General features: G+C 45.1%; 1 protein-coding gene and 1 pseudogene across 2 annotated transcripts; one reads left to right on the top strand and one right to left on the bottom strand.

Moving 5' to 3' along the window:
- Positions 1-560: 560 nt before the first annotated feature.
- On the bottom strand, positions 561-15,927 carry Mpl (MPL proto-oncogene, thrombopoietin receptor). Of its 2 annotated transcripts, none has more exons than XM_090333773.1 (12): positions 15,849-15,927; positions 15,555-15,687; positions 15,113-15,287; positions 14,256-14,387; positions 13,702-13,864; positions 13,337-13,463; positions 7,067-7,245; positions 6,796-6,938; positions 4,242-4,401; positions 4,023-4,119; positions 1,390-1,477; positions 561-1,202 (listed from the first exon to the last, which is right to left on the bottom strand). In XM_090333773.1, exons 1-12 carry the CDS (start codon positions 15,925-15,927, stop codon positions 972-974), a joined length of 1,707 nt encoding a protein of 568 aa, XP_090189899.1. In that variant the 3' UTR covers positions 561-971. The 2 variants fall into 2 exon arrangements, with proteins under 2 accessions (XP_090189899.1, XP_090189898.1); XM_090333772.1 differs by having other exon boundaries at positions 14,256-14,554; positions 15,109-15,287.
- A 7,036-nt stretch (positions 15,928-22,963) lies between these two features.
- On the top strand, positions 22,964-27,015 carry LOC150061972 (small nuclear ribonucleoprotein F pseudogene; annotated as a pseudogene).
- Positions 27,016-27,780: the final 765 nt, after the last annotated feature.

The following is a 27,780-nucleotide window of genomic DNA, read 5'->3' on the forward strand; positions in this document are numbered from 1 at the left end:
GAGTGCTAGCCTTGAACAAAAAAGTTCAGGGATAGTGCCCAGGTTGAGTTCAAGTTCTATGACTGACAGAAAAAAAATTTTTTTGAAGTGAACTTTGCCTAAGTTGTTTCACTAAGAAGTGGCAGGTAGTAGGGGCACAACTAAAGTACTCTACAAAGTCATAGGAAAATAAAGCTTCCTTTTGAGGAGTTTGACCTTTGAGAGGAGAGAGAAATAAGATAAAAACAAAGGAACTTAGTTAAATGAACCTGCCTATAGAGAAAATGGAACTGGTGTTTTAGATCTCAGGCCCAAACTCCTGGGCTTCCATATGTCAGGTCCAGCCACTTACCTCTGTATGCCAAGTAAAGAGACATGGTGAAGGGCAGGAAATTTATTGCATGGCATGGACATGCCAAAGGAAGATAGCATTCCAGCCAGCCATTTTTGGGTTATAGGTTTAAATAGACCAAGAACTATGGACAAGGGGTGAAAGGTAGGCTTAAGCAGCCCCAATCCTATGTCAGAGGAATGAGTCAGAGGCCCAGTCCTAGGTCAGAAGTGGTGTGACAGTCACGATTTGTCAGATGAGATTTTATTACAGTAAGAGTAATAATGTAAGAGTAATAATGTCTGGCGGGTTGTTGGGTGGGTTGTTCCTCCTTCCTACCTTCCAAGATAATTGTAAAGTAACTGCAGGAGAAAGTAGTTTAAAGCAAAGGACATAGATAAATAAATGGGGATGCCTCACTTTTATCCTGCCTTGAAGTCATTTGTAGGTCCAAGTAGGGAGTCAGTGTTTTTCAACAGAAGTAGTTTCTAAGCACCTTTTACACCAGGGCCTTGATTTGTCTGGAATAGGATAGAAAGATCAGTGAGGCAAAGTCCGAGGAATTGACTAGATAGGAATGGATGTGAGGCCTTGGGTGCAGGATGAGAAAGCTCGCAGAGTTCTGTGTCTGTCCAGGGAACTGGGCATGAGGGGTCTGTCTTTAGGGCTGCTGCCAGCAGCTTAGTGGTAGGTAGGAATGGTTGGCAATATGGGTGGTACAGCAGGATCCAGGTTGAGCCATGGCCTCCAGGCAAGAAGGCTGGAGGCCTCGGTAGTCCATTTGAGCCTGGGAAGAACATAGGGGCAAGGGAATCTTCTCTGAGGACTTAGGGAGGATTTCAAGGAGGCTGGGTTCCACTTCTTCACAGCTATCTGTGACTGTAGCCTTGGGCTGAGAGAAATGGACAAAAGGAGCCGGATTAGAGCAGATCCTCGGGGCTGGACCATTTTGGCAGGAGAATTGGGCTAGGTGTAGTGCCTCAGGGCGGTACACTACTGGGCAAGACCCTGGAACAAGTTGCATTGGGTGGTGAGAGTCATAGGTGGTGAGGAGAAAGTAGGAGAGAGGGCATACTCACCGGACTCAGGGCTGCAGTATCTCTAAGGTACTGGCCAAGGACACGGTGCAGGTCCGGAAGTGAGGGCCACAGGGCATGCCTCAGTCTCCTAGGGGTGAAGGAAGATGGGGGGCCTGAATCATGGGAATGAGTTGGGAGGGATGATTAGAACACTGGAGCAGGACAGTGGGGGTAGGCAGTGAGGCAGAATACAACTTGGAGCGATGTAGTGTAAAGGATTTAAGGAAATCTCAGGGAGGGAGAGGGAGGTAGTAGCCACTGGTGGGTAGCTTCAGAAAGAATAGTGCAGGGTGTTGCAGAACTTCCTTACACAGTTCTGCCTTAGGACCTTAGCACTTGACCTTCTCTCTCCCCAAACACTGGGCTAACACTTCATTTATATCTCTGTTCACATGTTATCCTGATAGGCAATGCCTTCTTTGTTACCAACAGTAACATTTCCCTTCTTCTTCACTGTTTCATGCTCTGCTTTATTTTTCTTCCTTCCTGTCTTTTCTTTTTATGACTTTTTTAAAAACAGAGCCTCAGTATAATTGACTAGACTATCCCTAAACTCAGAATCTTCCTGAGTGTTTGGAGTGCTAGGGCTTCAGGTATGTACCACCATGCCTGGTTTCCTGGTTTCCTTTATTTTTTTTTTTTGCCCAGCACTTGACTTATTTATTTTGTATTTATTGTGTTGATGTGTGTGTGTGTGTCTACCTCCTAGATCAAACTCCTTGGAGCAGAAGTTGTATGTTTTTTCACTCCTGTATCTTCAGCATCTGGTCCATAATAAGTGCCTAAAAAATTACTTGAATGAATGCAGAAAACCATAGAGCTGGGTATCAGTGGCTCATGTCTGCGACCTGGAAGATTTCAATTCAAAACTAGCCTGGACAGAAAAATCTATGAGACTGCATCTCCAACAAACTAGCAAAATGTTAGACTGGATGTGTGTCTCAAGTGGTAGAGTAGCAGCAATGAGCAAGAAAGCTGAGTGAGAGCTTAACACCTTGAGTTCAAGCCCTACTACATAGAAGAAGAAAAAATTACTACATAGACTAAGATGAATCCTCATAGTTCTTTTTTTTTTTTTTTTTTTTTTTGTGGCTCATGGGGCTTGAACTCTGGGCCTGGATGCTGTCCCTGAATTCTTCAGCTCAAGGCTACCACTCTACCCTAGAGCCACAGTCCCACTTCCCATTTTCTAGTGATTAATTGGAGATAAGGGTCTCACGTTCTTTAGTGCCCAGAATGGCTTTGAACCATGATCCTCAGATCTCAGCCTCCTGAGTAGCTAAGCTTACAGGCGTGAGCCACCATACCCAGCTAACCATAGTTCAATGTGGAAGGACTTTAGCTGAACATTTCTAGTTTCTTCCATCACCTAATCTCTATGCCTTCAAGGCAAGTGAAGTGACTTACCCAGTATTCCCGGTTCAGCAGCACCCTCCCCTCCCCCAGTGTTTTGGTGAGATGTGGCTATCTGCTCGGAGGCTTCATTCCAGGATGTGCATACACATAGGCAGATTAGAAGTTCCAAGAAAAGCATGTTCAAAGAGAGCTGTGAGTCCACAAAGAGGGATACCTGGTCCAGCCGAGGACTATGAAAACAGTCTGCTTGGAGGAGCTCATTTCTAAGTGTTCAAGGATCAGCACACAGCACCAACCAGCTGGAGCACTGAGGTGGTATGGGTTCTATCCTTCGGGCTTGTAATTTCCAGTGCCATTTCTCCTCAGCCCTCACAAAAGTTAAGTTAGTCATTACTAACCTTCATTTCAGGGCCTGCTATTTGGCAGGCTCTGTGCTGAGGACTTAAAAATGACCAAGTAAGGTAGAATGAAGAAGACATTAAGAAATACACACAAGACCAGGGAGATAGGGGTGGTTCAGTGGAGTAATGTGTGCTTAACATTATGCGTGAGCCCCAAGTTCATTTTCTAGAAAAAAAAAAAAAAGAAAAATAAATAAAATAAAATGGTAACAGAGCACAGAAAAGTAGCCAGTAAGGGCAGGTCAGGAAGTATTTCTTAAGAGAAAGTTAAAGTTATTTATAGCTGAATATGTATTAGTTAACCAGGAGAATAATCTAGGCGCAGAGGACATTCTGTGCAAAGACACTGAGAAGTAAACGAGGCAGTGGAGAAAATCACCCCACAGTTTAGCCAGGCTGACACCTGGAATAGAAGAGGGTGTGGGGCAGGCAAGGCTCACTGCTCTCTGGCTTTTATCCTGGGGAGCTACTGAAGGGATTTAAGGAGGAGAATGACAGGCTCACAAGTGTCTTTTGGAAAGTTTTTTCTGGTGGCTTTGTGAGGCTAATGGGAGAGAGAAGAGGCTCTGTTTCAGTGAGTCAAGTTGTGTGTCTGGCTAGAGAAAGGGAGTCATTGTTTGAATGAGCATTTAGAGGTGAAATGACCAGGCCTGAGGGCCCATTGGATGGGCTGAAGGGAGAGGGGTTAACTGTGGGGTTTGGGGCCCAGGATGAACAGGTAGCCAGGTCACTGGCCTGGTGAGAAGGGGCTGCTCCAGGTATCCCATGTTCTAGTGGACTCTGGCAGTGCGTGGAGACAGCTGAAGTTATGGGTGTGGACTTCGGGTGGTGGCCACGCAGCGCCCCTCCCTTTCTCCCTCTCAGCAGGCATGGTACCTGTAGTGGGCAGGAAACTGCCACCTCAGCAGCAGCAGGCCCAGGAGGGCACTGAGGCCCAGCACCAGGAGCAGAGCCGTCACCAAGGAGATCCAGGCTAGGGGGACAAAAATCGTTTGACCTTGGCCGCTCCCTCCGGCCCCGCCCGGCCGGCCCCGCCCCGTCCAGCTCCCTGCGGCCACCTGGGGAGCTGAGCCGGCCCGGCCCGCCCCGTCTCACCGCTCTCCGAGGCCGTCTCCACCCTCGCCGGGTCGGACCAGGCGCTCCAGGGGCCCTGGTAGGTGGGGCCGTGGAGCCGGGCGCGCAGCTGTAAGCTGTAGCGGGACCGGGGTCGTAGCTCCAGGCTTCCTCCCCGGGCCCCGAGAGGCGGCTCCAGCACCTGCGCGGAGAAGCCCACACCAGTTAAACCAAAATCCCACCGGATCAAAGCCCCAGGAAGTCAAGGGTCTCCGCCAAGGGCCTGACAGCCTGCCAAACACTCCTCCTCCTCCCGCTAGCGCGCCTCCTCTCCCCTGTTGCTGGAGGAGCACACCAGAGTACACCCACCGCTGTCACACCTAGCCTTCTCAGGGCCGTGCGTCTGGACACGTGGGGGACCCCCCTCCCACCCCCACGGAGGTCTCTTGACTAGGAGATGCGGCTCTGGTTGGGCCCTGGACACCCTGAGACTCACCCAGATGCTCAGATAGAAAGCCCCCCCGCCCAAGTCCTTGGAGTTTCTAGCAGTTGCTAGAATAAGTTTGTTATATTACTTATTTATGTTTGTGGCTATACAGAACCACACAGACTGTGACAAGAATATTAACGCCTCCTACAAGATGCCAGACCTGTGCTAAGTGCTGGAGCTTCACACCCAAGTGGGGAACTAGTTAACTGAATGGGGTGAGAAGTTATGAATTGCTTAGGATATGAAAACATTGTGTTTGGCACTGAAGACAAAGATAAATGACCCACAGTCTCTCACATAGCTAATGAGGCAGCCAAACAAAGAATCACAACTAATTAGTACAAAGCACCATGGCAACCCAAAGAAACAGTTAATGCTGCCTCCGCTGTTTGGTTGGGGATCAAAGGCTAGTTCAGTGTGCTAAGGCCACAGATGGGAAAGCTGATGCTCACACGGAAAGCTAAGGCCCGGTGCCCAAGGCTCCTGCCCAGCTACTCAGGAGGCTGAGACCTGAGGATTGCTGTTCAAAGCCAGCCTTGGCACAAAAGTCTGTGAGACTCAGTGATAGAGCACTAGCCTGGAGCTGAAGAGCTCAGGGACATTGCCCAGACCCACAACTGACAGAGAGAGAGAGAGAGAGAGAGAGAGAGAGAGAGAGAGAGAGAGAGAGAGAGAGAGAGAGAGAGAGAGAGAGAGAGAGAGAGAGAGGAGACAGAGAGAGAGAGAGAGAGAGAGAGAGAGAGAGAGAGAGAGAGAGAGAGAGAGAGAGAGAGGAGACAGAGACAGAGACAGAGAGACAAAGACACAGAGAGAGAGAGAGAGAGAGAGAGAGAGAGCTCTAACATAATAGTAGTAAGGATTTGCAGAGTTAGTATGTTACTTACTTGTTGATAAACAGGAAAGAACGAAAGGGAAAAGAGAAAGGAAGACTATAACAGAGTCAGGAAACAGGAGTAAGTTTGAAGAAATGCTGTATGGTTCTAGATTATAAAGTTTAACAGTTACTGGGTTTAGTGGGTTCCATTGGTAGTCTCAGAATGCTGAGGCAGGAGAATCCTGAGTTCTAGGTCAGCCTAGATTACATAGTAAAACTCTCAAAAAAGAAAATGTCAGGTAGTGATTACTCTTTGGTGGTAAAGTGAATAGGGGACAAAGGAGTTTATGGGATGCTGGAAATAATTTGTATCTTGGTCTTGGTAATGGGCACATAGCTGTATATATGTAAAATAATATTTAAGGTTTGGACACTTTATTGTATTGTATGTGAACTAAATCTCAGTACAAGTACATTAGAGGAGAATAAACATAGGCTGAGAAATAACATTAGTATACATTGAGCACCTCCTATATGCCAAGCACTATGCTAGGCAATTATTTATTTCCTAACTCTATATGATAGATGGCTTTATTCACATTTCACCCACAAGGAAGTGCAGACTTGGAAAGTTGAAGTAAGTTGCCTATGTTTCTTAAGAAGCAAAGATAGGGAAAATCAAGGGTCCTCCAGCAAGCCTGGCCAAAAGTCAGAAAGACTACATCTTACCCAAGAAAAGGTCAGGGATTTACCTGTCATCATATTTAAGCAGCAAGTGTGAGCGCGAGGATTGTCCTAGGCTCCCAAGACGAGAGCATATTTGGAAAAACAACTAGAAGCAATAAAGATTTGGAGGCATGATTAATTGGTCTAGTATCTTCCTAGCAAGCAGAAGGCCTTGAGTTCAAACCCTAGTACCAAAAGGGGATAAAAGCATGTGTGAGTGCGGGGGAAAGGAGTGCATATTAAAGTGATAAAACAGAGGTTTTAGGATATAGATATCGCAACCATAGAAATGAGATATGTGTTTACATAGGAGCAAAGTGTCTGACTGAGACTCTAGCTTTTATGAAAGACTGGAGCCAGAAGAGAAGAGGGAGAAAATTCAGTCAGAGGTGATGAGAAAATGAGAGGAGACTGCTATTCCAAAGATAAATGGAAAGCAGGGGAACCTGCAGTGTCACAGGCCCAAGAGCAACTACAGTTGAATCAGATAAAACACAGGTGTATAAGCCTAGATAGAGGAACACAGTATAGGAATGATCTATATAGCGCTTGTTACTTGATGGTACCTTCCAGTTCTGATGGCCTTCGCCTGTGTATCGAAGCTGATAGCAGGTCTCCTCGGCTGCCCAGGTTGATGGGTGCTGCCACTCCAGTTCCAGCTGTCCGCTGGAGACCTCCTTCCAGTGCAAGCTTGGGGTGGGGAGGAGTACTACAGGATTTCAGCGGGGACTGGGTTAAGCCCTTTTGGGTCAGGGCTCAGAAGGGTTAGAGTTAAGAATCACATGCATACAGTTGGGGGCAGTGAGAACAGTGTGGGAAGAATAGGGAAGATCTTACCAGCCTGGTGGATCCAGAAAGGGGATCCTAGGTAGCTGTGAACAACACCCTGGGTTGTGGTCACCTCGACAAGCATGTGAATAACGCTGTCATTTTGTGACCTGAAGTGGCAGCGAGAGAACTGAGGAGGCTGTGGATTTGGTTCTTCCTCTTCTTCACATTTTTCCCAGACAGGGTCCCTAAGAAGCAGGCCAAGAGGATGACTGCAGCAGGCTTGTCCAAGAGAATCACCTCTGTCCTACCCGTCTCACAGAAACTGGCCTGTGTGGACCGCGGGTCTAACTCCTCCCTTGGATGGGCCTCTGTCTTTACACCAGGAAGCTCTGCCTCTTCCCCTTGAGCTTTTTGTTTGAAAACAGACAGTCTGTAGAATTCAGGTCTTGACTCACTACTATGTAACTTTGGGCAAATTATTTGATGTGCCTAGAAAATACAAGGCTTTGAGTTCAAACCTCAGGACTGCCTCCCTCCCCCACTCCAAACAAAAACAAAAGAAAAACTCCACTCTAATTTCTTCCCATTTGCAAAATGGGTTGATACTTACTTCACAGGATTACTTCAAAGAGTAAAGATCTTTCATCTTTTCTAGAGAAAAACATCTTTGTGTTTAAAAAATGTTCTTACTTCCATTGGGTATGTTGCATTAGATTATTATAACAGCTTTCTAAATGACCTTTTTCACCTCTATTTCCACCACTGCTTTCAGTTTGTTTTCCACATGACTACTCAATTTTGCTTCTATAAATCTGACAATGTCCACAGTATATCATCATTATCATACAAGAGGAGACTACCATGTTTCTTGCTTAGATTAAAGCAAATTTTTAACTGGTTGCCTTCTTTCTACTCTTTTTTTTTTTGCCAGTCCTGGGCTTGAGCTCAGGGCCTGAGCACTGTCCTTGGACTTTCTCAAAGCTAGAGCTCTACCACTTGAGCCTCAGCACCACTTCCAACTTTTTTTCTATGTATGTGGTACCGAGGAATTAAACCTGGGTCTTTGTGCATGCTAGGCAAGCACTCTACCACTAGGCCAAACTCCTCTTTTTTTTTTTTTTTTTTTTTTTTGTGGGTCATGGTGCTTGAACTCTGAGCCTGGGTGCTGTCCTTGAGCTCTTTAGCTTACGGCTATAAGCCCTACCCCTGAGCCACAGCTCCACTTCCCATTTTCTAGTGATTAATTGGAAATGATAAGAGTCTCTTGGTCTTTAGTGCCCAGGCTGGCTTTGAATGAAGATCCTCAGATCTCAATCTCCTGAATAGCTAGGATTACAGGCATGAGCCACTATGCCCAGCTCTATTTCTTTTTTTCTTTTTTTGGTCATGGGGCTTGAACTTGGCCTGGGCAATGTCCCTGAGCTCTTCAGCTCAAGGCTACTGCCCTACCCTTGAGCAAAGTCCTACTTCCCATTTTCAGAGATTAATTAGAGGTCTTTTTGTGCCTGGGCTGGCTTTGAACCTTGATCCTCAGATCTCAGCCTCCTGAGTAGCTAGGATTACAAGTGTGAGCCACCATGCACGGCTTCTTTTTTGCTTCTTATCTTTTTTATGACAGGGTGTTGCTATAGTGTTTAGGCTTGTCTTGAACTCATGGTTTTTCTTCCTCAACCTTTTCTGAGTGCTGGGACTTCACCTGGATGTTTTGTTTGTTTTTGTGCAGAAGATTGATCCCACTGCCTCATGCTTGCTAGGCAATTCTCTGCCACTGAACTATGTCCCTAGCCCTGAAAGTTTTTTTTTTGCCAGTCCTGGGCTTGAGCTAAGGGCTTGAGCACTGTCCTTAGACTTTCTCAAGGCTAGCACTCTACCACTTGAGCCTCAGCACCACTTCCGGCTTTTTGTTATGTATGTGGGGTACTGAGGAATTGAACCCAGGTCTTCGTGCATGCTAGGCAAGCACTTTAACCACTAGGCCAAACTCCTGGCCCTTAATTTTTTTTTTTTAATGTGAGTCATGTTATTGTTCCTTTTTGTTTTGTTTTATTGCCTGCCTGGTGCTTAAATCTAGGGCTTGGGCACTGTTCCTGAGGGTTTTTTTTTTGTTTTTGTTTTCTCCTCAAGGTTAGAACTCAAGTGGTTTTTGCTCAAAGTTAATGCCCAAGGTTTACTTAAGTAGTTGAATCACAGCTCTGCTTCCAGCTTTTTGGTAGGTAGTTCATTGGAGATAAGAGTCTCACAGACTTTCTTACCAGGGCTGGCTTTAAACCACAAGCCTCAGATCTCAGCCTCCAGAGTAGCTAGTATTGCAGGTGTGTGTGATTCAAGAGCACCAGCTTATTCTTCTTCCTCTTAAGATCTTTCAAAGGGATGGGCACTTTTTTTTTTTTTTTTTGCCAGTCCTAGGCTTGAGCACTCAGGGCCTGAGCACTGTCCTTGGGTTTTCTCAAGGCTAGAGCTCTACCACTTGAGCCACAGCACCACTTCCAGCTTTTTTTCTATGTATGTGGTACAGAGGAATCGAACTCAGGTCTTTGTGCATGCTAGGCAAGCACTCTACCACTAAGCAAAACTTCCAGCACCTCTTCCTACCTTTACTTTTCTTTCTTCCTATGATTTTCACACCAGTGTTATCACTCTTTATCTACATGGGCCTCCAGCTGCTACTACAAATATGTCAAATATCTTGTGTTTTGCCTTTGCCCTGCATGTCTCCCTTTTGTCTCTTGGATCTCAGTTAACCTGTTACCTCCTTGGTGAGACTCTTCTGACTATTCAGTCTAAAGTAGGGCTTCTTTTGCTTATCTTTATCATATAACCCTGTTGCCTCATCTCTGTAAACTTTTTCCTTGTTCCTTCTTCTACCCCCTACTAAAATATAAGCCCTATGGATCCTTTCTATACTTTTGTTGTTGTTGTTGTTATTGGGCATGAAATCCAGAGACTTATACATATTAGGCAAGTAGTCTATCTTTCACTGAGCTACATTCCCAGCCATAGAATCTTTTTCATTTTGTCTCTCTACCCCCAATTCCTGGCATTTAAATAACCTCAATAATTTGTTTATTGAGCAAATGAATCATATCTGCTTCTTGATTACAATTCTTAAGTAACTGTCATCTCTAAAACATGATGTATATATTTCTATTTACTCATTTAGTCACCTGTGCCAGGCATTGTGCTAGGCCTTTTGAGTTCATAGAGAAAAAATCTTCAAGGAGATATCATTTCAATGGGAGAAATAGCAAAACAGGTATTTTCGGTACTATGGACAGGCTAACCTCTATCATAGAAGAACATCTAACCTTGACTGGAGAGACAGAGAATGCTTTGTGCCTAAGGTTTAGCTTGAGACATGGCTAGAAGTAGGCTAGATAAAGGGAACAACTTAGCATACCAGGCATATGTGGATGCTCAGATAACAGTGTGTGCAGATATGCATGCACGGGTGCACACATGCACGCATGCACACGCGCGCGCATGCGCACACACATATACGCATACACACACACAGTGCTTTGAGGGAAATGCTAAACGCTAGATGGTACAGAATGGTATTAGGATACGGGACCTGGTAATGCATTGTAATATGACACAGGGCCTGGTGATAATGCCTGTGAGAGTACAGCCCAGTCATGGATGGCTTTTTTTGTGGCCTCTTCAAGGAGCTTGAACTTAATCTCGAACAATTGTGAAGATATTTAAAGGCTTTAAACAGAAAAGTGTCATAATAGCCATGTACTTCCTAAGATCTCTCTAGCTGCAGCTTGCTTGTAGGAAGGATTTGTGAAGGATAGGTAGAGAGAGAGGAATCCCTTAGGTCATTGTTGTGGTTTTCCATGTGCCAAGTGATGAAGTTCTGAAGACAGGTGCTGGAGGTGGTCCAGAGTGAAAGATGATTCAATAGATATTGAAAAGGTGGGAGTGATAGATGTAGAGGACATAGGAATGGGAAAAATCCTGAGTGACTTCTATGTGGAAACTGAGTTCATGGTAGAACAGAAGACAATGTAATATGATGTGTGTGTGTGTGTGTATGTGTGTATGTGTGTGTGTAATTTTAAAAAAATTGTGTGCATGTATACTAGTTCTGGGGTTTGAACTCCAGGCCAACGGCTGCCCTGAGCTTTTGTGTTCAAGCTAGTGCTCTACTACTTGAGCCCCACTTCTGATTGTTGGTGGTTATTCAGTGATAAGAACCTCATGTACCTTCCTGCTTGTGATGTTTCAAACCTGAATTCTGATATCTCAGCCTCCTGAGTAGCTAGATTATAGGTGTGAGCCACTAGTATTTGGCTCCAATTTGTATCTTAAAATTAAATATTTTGTATGTTTTAAATGTATAGAAGCAACAGAAATACATTAAAATTGTTGAGTGTTTTTAGAATTATTCATTGAACTGTTTGGTTATTTATTTTGCTGGTACTGGACTTGTTTAGGGTCCTCACATTCAGTCTGCTTGGTCATGTTTGATAGTTGATGCTCTACAACTTGAGCCATATCTTCAGTTTTTTTGTTTTTTGAGACAGTTTTCAATAGGCTGCTCTCTGCCTTAGCCTCTATTACAAGCCTCCTGCCTCATGAAAGCCACCATACCCATATTATTGAACAAATTTTTTAGCAGTCCTGAGGCTTGAACTCAGGACCTGAGCGCTGTCCTTGAGCTTTCATAAGGCCAGGGCTCTACCACTTGAGCCACAGTACCACTTCTGGCTTTTTCTATGTATGTGGTTCTGAGGACTCAACCTGTGGTCTTCATGCATGTTAGGCAAGCACTCCACCACTAAGCCAAACTCCTGGCCTTTACTGAGCAATATTTTTCTTTTGCCAATTGTGGGGCTTGAACTCGGGCCTGAGCACTGTCCTTGGACTTTTTTATCCCTCAAGGATAGAGCTCTACCTTTGAGCCACAGTACCACTTCCAGCTTTTTTCTATGTATGTGGTGCCGAGGAATTGAACCCAGGTCTTCGTGCGTGCTAGGCAAGCACTCTACCACTAGGTCAAACTCCCCGCCCCTTTACTGAGCAATTTTTAACTAAGTAACTGTTGTATTTCCGGTAGATGAGAAAATATATGTGAGTAAAAACATATCTGGACTTTGTCCTCCTGGCTCATATTAGTCAAGGTCAGCTTTATTCAACTGGAGTGCTGAGACAGAATTTTTTAGTCAACCAAATAATCACATGAAAAGTAAATGTTAAATGGCAAACTGAAAAGAACAAGAATGTAAAATTGTGTGCTATTGGATGTAATAGGCAAGGTCAGGGAGGGTTCCCTGAGAGAGCCAGTAGAAATAAAGATAGGAGAACTAGAAAAATAGTATGCGCGCTAAGACTCAGAGGCATAAAGCAATATGGAAGCTATAAGGGAATCAATGAGCCAGTGCTGGGACAGAGGGAGTGAAGGGCAATGCATAGAAGCTGAAGCACGTGGATGGGAGGTAGATCTGCAGCACTTTATAAAGACATGACAGGCATCTTTAAATCTGGGAGTAGTCGGTTCAGGTTAGTATTTTTTTTTTTTTTTGCCAGTCCTGGGCTTGAGCTCAGGGCCTGAGCACTGTCCTTGGACTTTCTCAAGGCTAGAGCTCTACCACTTGAGCCTCAGCACCACTTCCGGCTTTTTTTTTCTATATATGTGGTACCAAGGAATCGAACCCGGGTCTTCATGCATGCTAGGCAAGCACTTTAACCACTAGGCCAAACTCCTGGCCCCAGGTTAGTATTTTTAAAAGATCTCTCCAGCTCCTCTGTGGAGAACATGGATGGTATCTGTTCTTTTCAGTAGTGGAATAAGAGATGAGGGTGGCTTGGACACATAACGTTAGTGTTAGAGGACAGTGAACATGATCTAGAGACACTGATTTGGTAGAAGTCCAGATTCCATACCATGCTTCATGGATATCCCAAAAGACCAAGCTAATTTTTGTCTAGATTCAACAGATCAGAGACCATACTTGACCACGGGAAGCTGTATTACATACTTGAGTGTGGAAGGCCATACCACGAATGAATTTTACATGGACCTAGCAATGTTTGAGCTTAGCAAAGATCACTGAGTACAAAGCCTGGGGAATAGATAGAAGTAAATGAGAATGTGGGCTGTGACGATGATGTGATGTGACTAAGACATTCCTAGGAAGAATAGAAAGAAAAGGTTGAGAATACAAAGCATTCATCTGAGGATGGCAGAGTAGGTAGCAGAGCACAGAGACTGGATTGGAGTCAAAAGCAGGAGCGTGAAGAGGACCAGAAGCCATCTTTCCCTTTTTCCGCTGGTTTTAGGATCTCTCCCATAATATCACACTCAACCAACACACTCAGTTCAACTCTTACCTGTCTCTGGGGCAACATCGTGCCTTGCTTTGGTGGAAGAAGCCTTGGGAGCTAGTATGGTTGTGTTGCTGCCACTGACAGGTAACATTCTTCAGGTCCAAGGTGAAGCATTGAAGGCCAATTGTCACTGAGGTCAAAATGCGAAGCCCTATTAGAGCCATGTATGGGCTATAGATCTGTAGATAGACTACAGAGTATCCAGATCATTTTTACATATATAACAGAACATCTGCTTCTATCACCTGAGTAGAGTTTGGTCATCAGGCAAGACCATGATTTCTCAGAGTCTTCACATTCAGCCCAACCTAGAGATCTTAAAAGAAAAAAAATTTCCTTCCTATCTCCCCATTTCTTTATTGACCCACCTGCATCCTGGGGAAGGTCCACAGTCACAGGTAAAGACCAGGATCCCCAGGAACCACGGAGGGAGACCCCATCAGGTTGGCTACGCAACTGGAGCCAATAGGACTTGCCAGGCTGGAGCCCAGAGATGAGGCAACTTCCTCTCCTGACTTTCAAGGATGGAGCCTGGGGATAAAAATCCCAGCATCAGAATCTAGGTCTGCCTTTCCTCCAAGATCTCTACCAACCCTAATACTTGAACCCCCGTCCCATGTGGGTTCAGAGCTAGCTCCTCACCGATTAGATGTACAACACTCAGAATGGGGATCAGGTTAGTGGGTTTCAGGGGATAGTCAGAGATTTCCTACTGGAAATCTCCAGTTTGTTAGTTCTCAATTTTGTCAGTGTAAATGATGCAAAGTGAGATACCACCTAAATAGAGAGGGCCCCTAAAGGCTAATCAGGGTCTACAATAACTCCTAAGGACAAACCCAGTCTAGAATTCCCAAAGTATGACCTGTCCCTGCCTCTGGAAATGTTGGGGGAGAGGAGGTAGAATAGAAAAAGATTAAAATACTTCTCGAGTTGGAGTGGTTTCTCTTGGTCCCTCCTGTTGGGTTGCTGTGAGCAGAGCACATGGAGACTGGTGGAGGGTAGAGCCAGGGTTTGGCCTCTGCAGGGTGGGGCAGCAGGTTTCAGAGGAGAGCAGCTGAATAATGGTGGGGCCAGTGGAGTTCCTGGGATGAGCAGGGCCGTAGCGGAGCTCATGCCTCAGGAAATCACTGATTTCAGGTGCTGGAGCTTCCCACTGTATCTGAAGTTCCCCTGGCTGACTCCCGCCCATGGCCTTGATGATATGGGGGGGAGCCGGAAGACCTGAAGGCAAGACAGGGTGGATCAAAACTGTGAGTGCCACCAACCATGATTCAACCTATGGACTGTAAAAGAGGTGTGCTGGAGGTGGAATTAGGAGCAGCTCTGATTTTTACAAGATCACAGATCACCACTCTCGAAAGATGAGTGAGAGTAGGAAGGAAGGTTCCTTATCTTGTTCTCCTTTCTTCACAAGAAGAGCGACCTCACTATAGTGTAATTGGGGTTACCAGATTCCATGCTCCTTACGGCAGGGGTCCCCTTTCCTCTCCACATTGTCATCTCCTGACATGGCACCTGGCATGCTCAGGTGTTCTGTAACTGTTGAATCGGTGAGAAAATGAATGTGTGAATGATGGAATGAGCAGGGCGTTCCTGGGGTGGAGTGATACGTGTAAGTTAGGTCTAGCTCTGGATGCTAAGGTGGGAGCAAATGGTAAAGGGGTCTCAAGATGCCTCTGGGGATTAGATAGCAGGAAATATCCACCTTATCTGGACAAGTCTGATTCTAGGAAGCAGACTGCAGGCAGAGAGTGGAGTGATGGAGATGTCCTTACCCACGCTATCCACAAACAGCACTCGTTGCATCACAGTCTGGTTCAGGAACACATTCTTCACCCACAGGTGCAGTGGAAAGAAGAGACGTACTTCATCCTGGGCTGGAAACTGGCATACATGGCGGATCCCAAAGCTGGGCACACTCTGAGAAGTCAGAGGGCAGGCACGGGGCTTCTCTCTGTTGGCATAGGAGAGGTCCTACCTACACAGCTACCATACTCAGCCCTGAGTATCCAGGTGGGTCCTATGCCCAGCTACTGTTTCCATTGCTGCCACTTTCATCTCACTCTCTGGCATAGGTGGAATTAGGCTTATGAGATGGCTTGATCTGGGTCATGCATAAGGTGGCTACTTAGGGCATGATAGACCCAAAGATAGGGAAGCTGATGGGATACACTAAGTACAGGGGCAGATATAGGGGAGGGGGGCACAGCCCAGCACCTACCCTGAGTAGGCATATAGCAGCTGATATGTCCCACTGGGTCCTGCCTCTTCCTCATCCCAGAAGCAAGTGAGATCCTCAAATGTTTGGGAGAAACAGTTTAGGGGCTCTGAATCCGAGGCTAGCAAAGAGACATTTAAGAACCAGCAGGTGAGTTGGGGTTTGCTTTCCCCCCGCCCCAAACCCCCAGACATGTTCATGGGTAGGGAAGTAGTGGGGCTTCCTACCTTGCATCCCTTCTCAGGGCTCCCATTCCCTCTAAGGTTCTCTATGTCTGGGCCCCGCTCTACACCTCACCTTGGCTGGTGACTTGTGCCAGGTTTGGAGGGACCGGGAGGAGGCAGGAGGTGACCATGAAGAGGGCCCAGGAGGGCATCTTCTCCGGCACAGTGTGCCTGCCTTAGCCCATCCTCCTTTCAGGAAGCTGGGCCCCAATCCCCTCCCAGGCCAGCCCCTCAGGTTCCTGTCAGATACAGCCCCACGTCCTGTCCCTGTCCCTGCCCCTGCCCCTCTGGGGCCCATCCAGACCACACTGGGGCCAGGGGCGGGGGAGTGGGCAGAAGGATAGGAAGAATTTGAAAGACAGGACGTAGGCCTGTTGGTGGGAGGGAGATGAAGGGGTTTATATTTGACTGTTCACCGAAAGGAGAATAAGACTACATGGGTCTCCGCCATCTGTAACAGAACAGCATTCTACCATCAAGACTAGCAAAACTGAATGAGTACTTAATTAAGCTGCTCACATTAACCACTTTGTACCTATTGACTTGGGCAGCCCTTGCAGTAGTCTTGTTATTTCCATTATAAAGATGGGGAGACTGAGATGCAGAGAAGTTAAAGATTTGTGTGAGACCATACACCTACACAAAGCCCAGAAGCGCAACCTTCAGTGCCTAGAGAGCCATGCCATGCACTTGGGGGTAACCTGCCAAGAAATGACTATCATTCTTACTACCATAGCAGATAGGCAGTTCTGCTTTAAATAGGTCCTGGGACCTTGTGTATAAAGAAACACATTCTTGGGCCGGCAGTTTGGCCTAGTGGTAGAGTGCTTGCCTAGCATGCATGAAGACCTGGGTTTGATTCCTTGGTTCCACATACATAGGAAAAAGCTGGAATTGGTGCTGAGGCTCAAGTGGTAGAGCTCTAGCCTTGAGAAAGTCCAAGGACAGTGCTCAGGCCCTGAGCTCAAGCCCAGGACTGGCAAAAAAAAAAAAAAAAAAAAAAAAAAAGAGAAAGAAAGAAAGAAAAAAGAAACATTGTGCCCACCCATAGTGGTGGGTAGCCTCAGCGTCCCTCCACTCAAAATATGGTCTATTGAAAAGCCACAATAGCCGGAGCTAGACCCTGCCCCAGACCCATTGCATTTACCAAAATCCTCACATCATTCCTGGGCTGGCCTTGATATCTGCCTCTCAAGCAGCTAGAACTATAGGAGTGAGCCACAGATGCCAGGCCACAGGTGGCTTTAGTAATAAAGTACAACATTCTTGGAAATTCCTAAAGAGTAGATTTTTAAATGTTCTTACAAGAGAATGGTAAGTACGTAAGATGATCTTAAACACAGAAGTTTAAGTTGTAAGTGTGTATATATGATTTAAAAAGTCTTTATGAAGAGAAGGGAGAGGAATGCAGCCAAAAATCCAATATATATACTACAAAATTAAGAAAAGTGAGGGAAGGAGTGGGTTGGAAAGGATGGGTGAGAATGTTGAAAGAAGTAACATTAAGATGCATTTTATTCATAAGCTGCTTTGTTGAATAATTCCTTTGTATAACTACTTAAAGATAATAAAAAGTGAAATAGAAAACAACAAGAATGGTCTTTAGTACTTCTATCTGGTTTTCTCAGAATTAGTCTCAACTGTGATTGTCTTCCCAATGTTAGTAGCAGAGGTGTAGATATGATCTTTAATAGGTAAGATATAGATATAATCTCTTCATGGAAAGCTAGGCTTCCTCTTGGGCGTAGAATTGTAGGTGGCTGCTGTACTTACTCTGGGGAGCTGACTCTTGTAGGGATGGGGGAGGAGGCATTGGGAGTGAGGAACATACATAACCATATTAACACCCATATTTACTAGCCATAGCTTCCATTGTTGGGACTAATTGAGCTTAATACCCTTTCTCCTCCTCCCCCTCCTCCTCTTCCCCCTCCTCCTCCTTCCTCTCCTCTTCTTCCTCTCCCCCTCCTCCTCTTCCCACTCCCCACCTCTTCCATCTCCCCTCCTCTTCCCTTCCTCCTCCCCTCTCCTCCTCCCCTCTCCTCCTCCTCCTCCCTCTTCTTCCGAATTTTAGGAGGTAAGGGTGAGTAGAGGGAAGTTCGTTAGGTCTCCAGTGAAGTCTTAGTTTTCTGCACCATTTCTTCACAAGTTGTATCTAAGCCAAGTTTGTCCTTGGTCCTACAAGCCCTCAGGTGGTAACGATCAATAGTAATGACTTTGGATCTACCTCCCCTTCCCTGCCCCTCATTAAGGGATTTCCAGCCTCTGTTAGATTAAGTGTTGGTTTGTTTTTGTTTTTGTAGGGCTTTTTGGTTTGTTTTTTTGTTTTGTGGTTCTGGGGGCTTCAGCTCAAGGGTACAGCTCTACCCCTGGGCCTGGGTGCCATCCCTGAGTTCTTCAGCTCAAGGCTACCACCCTACCCTGGAGTCAAGCCCCGAGTCCTGTTTTCTAGAGGTTAATTGGAAATAAGAGTCTCAGGTCCTTTTATGCCCAGGCTGGCTCTGAACCTTGATCCTCAGATCTCAGCCTGCTGAGTAGCTAGGATTACAGGCATGAGCCACATGCCGGTTTTATGTTTGTTTTTGTTCTTGTGCTGGTCTCTGGAGCTTGAACTCAGGGACCACGGTGCTGTCCCTGAGTCCTTTGCTCAATGATACAGCACTCTACCACTTGAACCACAGCTCTACTTCTGGCTTTTTTGGTGGTTAATTGGAGATAAGAGTCCCATAGATTTTCCTGCCTGGGTGGCTTGGAACCATGATCCTCAAATCTCAGCCTTTTGTGTGAGCTACAGGTGGCCAGGTTGGGCTGGAGGTGGAAGACACAGCTTTCTTTAATGTTCAGGTAGTCCAAGGGCTTTAAATGCTATGTGAATGCTAATGACTTCAGAGTTAATGCCTCTAGCTATGAATTCTTCCTTGGGTTCTAGATATGGATAGCCAACTGTCCGTTCCAACTAGCACTTGTGTATCTAATAGACATCTTGCATTTTAGATGGATATGGTGGTTCATGCCTGTAGTCCCAGCTACTTGGGAAACAAAAAAAGGGAGGATCACTTAAGTTTATGACTAGCCTAGGCAACGTAATGGAAGATAACCATCTCAAGAAAAGATTGTCCAAAAGAAATCTCCCCTCCCCGGTGTGTTCTCACATGTCCATGTGCTAGGACTTGAACTGAGGACCTTGCACTCCCAACTTGGCTTTTCCACTCATAGCTGGAACTCTGCCACTTGAGCCATACCTCCAGTTCCCCCAAAGAAAATGATTGATTTAGTTCCCATTTCTGTGTTTATTTTTAATTCCTAGTCATGCCACTTTTGTAAGTGATGTTTCTACCTGTTCAATTGATTAAATTGCAAACCTCAGAACTGGTTTTGCTTACCCTATGTCCAGTTAATTAGCAAGTCCTGTCATCTATTCCTTTAAAATGTACTACAATCTTGTACACTTTTAATCACTCCACTTTTTCCATCCTAGTACATATTTCAATTACAATGGCGTTTTGCTTGGTGTTCCATCTTTACTCTTAATCCTGTCCAGTTTCCACACAACAGAATGACAAATTTAACATATATATATATATATATATATATTTGTCTTCACTACGTACTTCAATTTTCCCTCCCACTGCAAGGCTTCCCCTTGCCTTATAACACAATTCAAATGCCTCCTGGTATCCTTGCCTGACCTGGTCCCTTGAGCCTTATCTCCTACCCTGTAGGAGATAGCTGTGCTGTCTTTCTTCTAAATTCTCATCTAACTCACACTTTCAACACACGTTTTTTTAATTAACACTGATTTTTTTACATCATATTTCAAATGTCAAGTTTAACAAACAAGTATTCAAGAATGGAATCTTTATGCAATCACTGGCACATAAATTTAAGAACAAAATTAAAATTAAGCTGATAGTTTGTATGTCATAGATATATATTGATCTATATAATATATCAATGTCTATAGAATATATATCCCATCAAAGATTTCTATGTCTATATAGTTATATTTATATCTCCAAGTTCATGTCAATGACCTTGAGTACCTGTCAACTCAGTATGGTTTTACAATGTCATAGTTTCCTGGTCTCCTGCTATTTTCTGTAACATTCCCTCTCAGTTTGCTTCTGTGATTTATTTTGCCTCTAAATTTTGCTGTTCTCTAGATGTACTTTGCTGTGTCTTTTATGTATCTCAGTGATCCCGTGGTTTCAATGCTTTTTATACACCAGGAGGCTCTCAACACCTCATCCCTATCTTGAACTTTAAATTCTTACTCATTGGACATCTCAATATCAAACTCATCAAGTCCCAAACAGAGCTATTGCTGTCACACTCCCTTTGGGAGTTTCTCTTTATAGAAAGAGAAGTATCTCACAGGCTACTGAGACATCTGAACTTGAAATCCGATAGTGATTCTCCAATCCTCATTCTGCACTCTGACATCCAAGTCCTTATCGAGTTCTATGACTTGTAGAAGGAGGCCCCTGCTTCCCTCTCACAGGGACCTGTCTATCAGAGTTGAGATGGGGTCTTTCTGCACCCCTGGCATTTTTTGTTTTCCTTTTCCTTATCTCCCACACAGCTACAAAGAGCTGCTTTCCCCAGTCCAGGGGTTGCTGAATGAGGAGCCTTGGGTCATGGTGTACTCTGAAACCAGCTCTCACAGAGGAAGGAGTTCTGTTTTGTAGGATTTGCTGGTTATGTGGTATAAGAACTGTATCATTGCCACAGGGATGTCAGCAGTGAGTTGGAAAGAGAACTGGCTCATGTGAGCTTCTACTTGAGTCCTTGCCTTTTTTGGGGGGGGGGGAGAGGGGAGGTGCTTGAACTTGTGGGCCTGGGCGCTGTCCCTGAGCTCTTCAGCTGAAGGCTACCACTCTACCCTTTGAGCCACAGCACCACTTCCGGTTTTCTGGTGGTTAATTGGCGATAAGACTCTCAGGGTCATTAGTGCTTGGGATGGCTTTGAACCTCAATCCTCAGATCTCAGCCTCCTGAGTAACTAGAATTACAGGCATGAGCTGCCATGCCCAGCTGAGTCCTTGCCTTTTATCTCCCCATTATTTCAAAATTTCTAACACCTGCAATTTTTAAATTTTGTTTTTGTTGGTTGTAGGGCTTGAACTCAGGGCCTGGGCGCTGTCTCTGAGCTTCTTTTGCTCAACGTGAGAGCTGAGGCTTGAGCCATAGTACCATTTCTGGCTTTTTTGAATTGTTTGTGGGAAGTAAGAGTCTCATAGACTTTCCTGCAGGAGCTGGTGTCAAACTGCAATCCTCAGATCTCCGTGTCCTGAGTAGCTGGGATTATAGGGTGTGAGCCACTGGCACCTATCACCTGCATTCTTTATCCAGTCAGAAAGTCTGGGTTCAAATAGCTCTAGGCACCACCAGGCTTCCATGTCTCCATCTCTTGCTTCACCTTGTCAAACTTCTTTCTGAAATAATAGCTCTAATCATACCCTAGTAATATGTCAGGACATGCTTTGTCAATAAGGTTATATGTTTCCTATTCTGATAGTCAAAATATTATACTTTGCTTTTTCCTGAGGCTTTAATTTGCTTCATTTCCCCCAACTCCTTTACCTGCTTAAAATCCTTTCATGGTTACACATGTTGTTTGGAACAAGTCCCATTCCTGGATCTTTACTAAAGGGGCCGGGAGTTTGGCCTTGTGGTTAAAGTGCTTGCCTAGCATGCATGAAGACCTGGGTTCGATTCCTCGGTACCACACACATAGAAAAAAGCCAGAAGTGGTGCTGAGGCTCAAGTGGTAGAGCTCTAGCCTTGAGAAAGTCCAAGGACAGTGCTCAGGCCCTGAGTTCAAGCCCAGGACTGGCAAAAAAAAAAAAAAAATCTTTACTAAACTCAATCCACCACCTCTCCCTTTTCTGTCATAGGGCCTCATTTCCATGGCTAGCCTGAAAACAGAAACTTCCTCTGTGATTCCAGACCGGTCCCTAAGTTCTATTTTTTTGGGGTGAGGGAAGGGATCTTTTTTTATCTTCTCCTAATTATAGGCAGTGAGGAAAATAACTAAAAAGAGATGGAATTTCACATTCTTTTCAGAGAGACCCATGCAGTTTTTGTTGTTGCTGTTGTTGTTGATGGTTTTTGTTTTTTAAACTGGGTCTGTGTGCCATCCCTGTGAGCTTTTTAGCTTGAGGCTAGCAGTCTACAACTTGATTCACAGTCCACTCCTGGCTTTTTGCTAGTTAGTTGGAGATAAGAGTCACCTACGCTTTCCTGTTTGGGATGGCTTCGAAATGCGATCCACAGATCTCAGCTTCTTGAGTAGCCAGTGTTATAGGCTCCTGGCCTCCATGGCTTTTCTATGCAAAAACATTTTTACCTCCAGTACTGGCATTTGAACCCAGGGTCTCTCCCATGTTGGGCAAGCAAGTACTCTGCAACTTGAGCCATGACTCTTATCCTTCTCTGATCCGTTATTTTTCAGACGGGTTTCCTATTTTTGCTCGAGCCAGGCTCGGACCATGATCCTCCCACAGATGCTTCTCCAGTAGCTGGAATTGCAGATTTTTATCACCATGCCTACTTTGGTTTTGTTAAAGTGGAGCCTCACTAGCTTTTTCCCCAGATTGGCCTCTAACTAGGATCCTGCTAAGCTCTATCTCCTGAAAAACTAGGATTACAGGCATGCACTGACATACCTGGACCATGCATTTTATTTTTGAGGTAGAATCTCCTCTGTTATCTTTGACTGGACTGGCCTTAAACTTAAGCTCCTCCTACTTCTACCTGTAAGTTCAGGCACGTACAATCAGTCCTGCTAGTGCTGTTGGTTGAAAAAAGAAGAAAGCCTTTTGTGCATGATCTTGATAGGAGGTAGTTAAAGAGCTGAACTTGCCAAGCTGAAGGATGGACAAGGAGACGAACCAAGAAGAGAAAGACAGACTATGGCTTGAAGAGAGAGAGAAAAAAAAGTTAACCAGCAAGAAACTCTAGCTAGAAAGACTGCCTGAGGGAAATTTAGCACAGCAATCACCAATGCTTAGTTTTAAATTTGCTCCCTACTCCATGACTGCTTAGCTTCCTCACAGCACACACAAACATTCCATGACAGTGTTCTGTACCTAGAACCAAGAAAAGGAAGATATGACCACCTGTGCAGTTGAGAGAGGATGACAACCACAGAAGTTTAGCAGGAGTAAAAATTCAGATTGAGGAACCATGGTGAAGAGGTAAACTCTGGAAGGGTTCTGATAACAACCGAGGGGCCAGGTGTGATAATGCATATCTGTAAGAGTCTAGAAACTGAAATAAGTAGCTCAAGAGTTCAAGGCCAGCATGGGCTACAAAGCAAGACCTTATCTCAAACAAACCAGTGAGGAAAAAAAGCAGAGGAGGGCATAGATTTCCCAGAGGATATAGGATTGGGACAGAATGTTCTAATAGATATAAGTGGAAAAAGTAACCCCAAAGAACTATAAGCCTTGATAAAGTTGGGTTACACATACAAAAGTCTTTTCTACTTCTGAGTCTACACAGAATTTGTTTTTATTTTTGTCAGTCCTGGGGCTAGAACTCAGGGTCTGGGCACTGTGCCTGAAGGCTAGTGCTTACCATCTGAGCCACAGCACCACTTCCAGTTTTGTTTTTTTTTCTGTGTATGTGGTACTGAGGAATTTAACCCAGGGCTTCGTGCATTCTAGGCAAGCACTCTACCACTAGGCCATGCTCCTGGCCCCTTGAGGGTACTCTTATATGTCAGTAGCCATGCTATGCCTTTGGCCTAGCTAGAGGAACTGTGACTACCCCAGAAGGGATTATTAAATCTCCCCTGCTGGGTAAAAGCTGAGTAGAAGTTGGGCCTTTCTCCTTCCTGTCACCTTCCTTACATTCCAAAAAGAAACTTTCTCCTCCCCCTCTCTCTTGTCCTGGGACTTGAACTCAGAGTCTGGGGCATTGTTCCACAGCATTATCTCTGGCTTTTAATTGGCAGTTAACTGGAGATGAGAATTTCACAGACTTGTCACCTCAGCTGGCTTCCAACAGTGATCCTCAGATCTCAGCCTTCTGAGCAGGTAGTATCATGAACATGAGCTATCAGCAGCTGGCTGCCCCATTTCATCACATGATGACCATTTGGTGCCCTGGTCCTCACTTTCCAGAAGAGAAACAGAGGCTTCGGAAGAGTAAAAGCCATACAAAGTCACCATTAAAGGGGACGGCTGAGATTTGAATTCAGGTCTGACATTTTTTTATTTTTTTAATTAATTAATTAATTTTTTGTGGGTCATGGGGCTTGAATTCTGGGCCTTGGCACTGTCTCTGAGCTCTTCAGCTCAAGGCTACCGCCCTACCTTTGAGCCAAGCCCCACTTCCCATTTTCTAGGGGTCAATTGGAGGTAAGAGTCTCAGGTCCTTTTGTGTCCAGGCTGGCTTTGACCTTTGATCCTCAGATCTCTGCCTCCTGAGTAGCTAGGATTACAGGCATGAGCCACCACGCCTGGCTTTTTATTTTTTAAACCCCTATACAGATACCTCTGACTAAGGTCACCTTGTAGCCATTTCTTTTATTCTAATCACTTGTTTCACAATATGTGCCTGGCATATGGCCTGATGTGAGTTTTTCCCACAGGGGGCATCCAGAGGGGTATAATGCTGCTAAAGTGAGAAAAGGACCAGTAGTTGCCCACTAGAGAGAGAGAGAAAGACAGAGAGAGAGAGAGAGAGAGAGAGAGAGAGAGAGAGAGAGAGAGAGAGAGAGAGAGAAACAGGCTGCAAGTGAAGCAGGATAATTTAAGGAAACTGAGGCCTATGAAGGAAACTCACAGTTTTCAGAAATGCTATCTTTGTTTGAAAGAGAGAAGCATTTCTTCCTGAGGGATGCATATCTCACCCAACTTAACAGCTAATTGACAGAATGAATGCCTTCCTGAGAAAACTCAATCTACCTGACCAAAATACAGATAACAAAGGCCCTTCCTTGTCTCAAGCTCCTGTTTTATAGCAGGATGGATTCTTGGAAACTCAAAGTAACACCAGATATAATTAGAGCAAAAACCAAACACCTATCTGTGCATAACAATTAAAGCCAGACCTCCTGCCTTTGCCCTATAAATATCCCATCAGCCTAAGGAACCCTCTATCTCCCTATGAGAGCACCCACACTCTGTAAGAGTGTGCCCTTGCCCTCTGTTTGTCTGCTTTTTGTCTATTTGATTGCCTGTTTGTTTAGTTACTCAATTAAGCTCTGCCATGGTGACTTGTCCAGAAATTATTATTCTGTGATCAAAATCAAGGATCCCAAGTGAAGCCTTTATCTATCTATCTATCTATCTATCTATCTATCTATCTATCTATCTATGTAGCAGGACTGGCACACATGCACACACATACACAATATATATATAATATATATAAATATATATTTTTGTTAAATATATATTTGTGTGTGTGCCAGTCCTGGTGCTTGAACTCAGGGCCTGGGCACTGTCCTTGGACATGTTTTGCTCAAGGCTAGTGCTCTTCCAGTTGAGCCATAGTGCCACTTCCGGCTTTTCTTCTGTGAATGTGGTACCGAGGATTCGAACCCAGTCTTTTAGGTAAGCACTCTACACCAGGCAAAACTCCCAGTCCCCCCCCCCTTTTTTGTCAGTCTTGGGGCTTGAACTCAGGGTCTGAATACTATCTTTGGCTTTCTCAAGGCAAGAGCTTTACCACTTGAACCACAGCACTACTTCCGGCTTTTTCTAGGTATGTGGTACTAAGGAATTGAACCCAGGACTTTGTGCATGCTAGGCAAGCACCTCTATCACTAGGCCAAACTCCCGGCCCAAAGAGTTCCTATATTTAAAGGGAAGCTTCACTAAACCTCACCTCCGTCCGGTGACACAAGGGTGCAAGCTCTCAGCCCTGCTTTCTGCCCTGTCTTGCATGAGACATCCTAGCCTCTGAGCTGCCTTTACTTAGGCTGCTGGCATCTTTCCAATCCCCGAATCCAAGGCCTGCCAAAAAAAGAGGAAGGCTCATGAGGAAGGCTCATTTCATTGCCCCCAGCTTTGGGTTTGACTAGAGAAGGCCTGGGGTGAGATAAGAGGACAGACAGACCATGGGGAGGGGCCTAAGCTGTCCAGAAGGGCCTGCAGGAAATCACTCCTTCCTTGGGGGAGAGGGGAATGAATGAGTCAGGGCTGACTGGTGGGACTTCCTTTTTTTTTTTTTTTTGTGGTCTGGATAGGCTGCAGTGAAGCCTCTCCAACCAGGTGCCTACCAAGTTTGCCTTTCCCAGCCACCTCCCTAGTGAAGCTTTTCCTCTGGCCTTTGCGATCAGTTTCTCTGGAAACAAGCTTGTGTTGCTGTGCTGATCTCTCACTCCAACCCCTGCTTGACTCAGGCCATCCAACCATCTCCCATGAGATGCTTTACTCCCTGTGAGTAAAGCATGGGAACTGAAGCTGGAACAGGATGGGATGGGGGGAAGGCAAAGCTGAGAATTTCAACCATGGCCCAGACCTACCGGGTCTGCAGGAGGGTTAGGGTGCCACAGTGGGAATGTGGGGGCTCTTCTGTGGGGAGGGGGTGGTTGTTGTCATAGCATTTTGTATAGGATCAATGTATCTGTGTTGGATTTAGCAATTTACTATATCCAAGTCTGGCTCTTTCCCACTGGGCAGAGAAGCAGCATGGTACTGTGGCTGAGAGAGAAGACTCAGGAACCAGAATATCCAGGTGTGATACTAGCAATAAGATTTAGCCAAATTACTTAATCTCTGTGAGCCTTTCTCTTCTGTAAAATGCACGTGATGATGATGATGATGATGCCTCCCTAATAAGAATTGCTCAAGACTGAATGAATTAATATTGGCCAAGTGCTAGAAGCCATGGTCAGTATTTAAGCACCATGTAAGTGTTAGCTTTTTAAAGCAATTTTGGATTTCTGTCATCGATCATGGGTTCCAGCTCACAGCAGCAGCTCCAGTGGTGGTGTGGTGGTCTGAGCGTTCAGAGGCGATGGGGAGTCTGTATTCTTGCTGTGTTTACCTCTCAATCCCAAACCTTCCCTTAATGGACTAACAGGAAAGCCAGAAATGGTGAAACTTAACCGGGGAACAGAATACAAAGGCAACCTGGTATCTGTAGATGGCTAAGAACATGCCAAGTACAGAAGAATGCAGAGATAAGGCATTGCCTGGACATCTGGGTGAAGTGTGACTAAGTGTAACGATGTCCTTTATATCACAGGTGTGGAAGAAGAAGATGGGGAAATGAGAGCATAGCCAGTTGGAGGATCATACACACACACACACACACACACACACACACACACACACACACACTACATACAAACATATAATTTCTAGACAATAAAAATTTGTCAGTCTTATTTGCTTACTATTCATATGTAGATATTTACATGTAAAACCCATTGTTGAAACAATACATTATTGAAACAACAAAAAAAGAAATTTTGTTGGTACTAGGATTAGAACTCAAGGTCTTGCACTTACTAGGTAAATACACTACCACTTGAACCACATCTCCAGGACTTTTTTTTTTTTTTGCTTTTTCTCTGGGCCTAGCTTACACGACAATCCTTCTAGCTATGCCTCCCACATAGGTAGCATAACTGGTATGTACTCCATGTTGGCTTGTTTGGTTGAGGTGTGTGTGTCGGGGTATGTGGTCTCCCTAACTTTTTGCCTAGCTGGCCTGTTACTATCATCTTCTCCTGAGTAGCTGGGATTCTAGGCATGAGCCACTTGTTTTTTTGTTTGCTTATTTGTTTGTTTTCTTGATGCAGGGTCTTCTGTGTAGCCCCGTCCAGCCTGCAAGTCAGGATTCTCCCGCTTCCTCCTCCAAGGCACAGGAATATAAGGCATGCACCACCATCCCCAGCAGTATTTTGTTTTTATGTACTCAGTCCCATATGCAGAAACATGAACGTAGTCATAGAAGTAACAAGCCCAGAGACACCCAGCATGAGATAGGGCAGGACTGACTTTTGGGGTAGGAAGCAAGAATCCAGGAAGAAAAGTCAAGCT

Source organism: Megascapheus bottae, chromosome 6, assembly GCF_031878675.1.
Source record: "Megascapheus bottae isolate mThoBot1 chromosome 6, mThoBot2.hap1, whole genome shotgun sequence".
Lineage (NCBI taxonomy): Eukaryota > Metazoa > Chordata > Mammalia > Rodentia > Geomyidae > Megascapheus > Megascapheus bottae.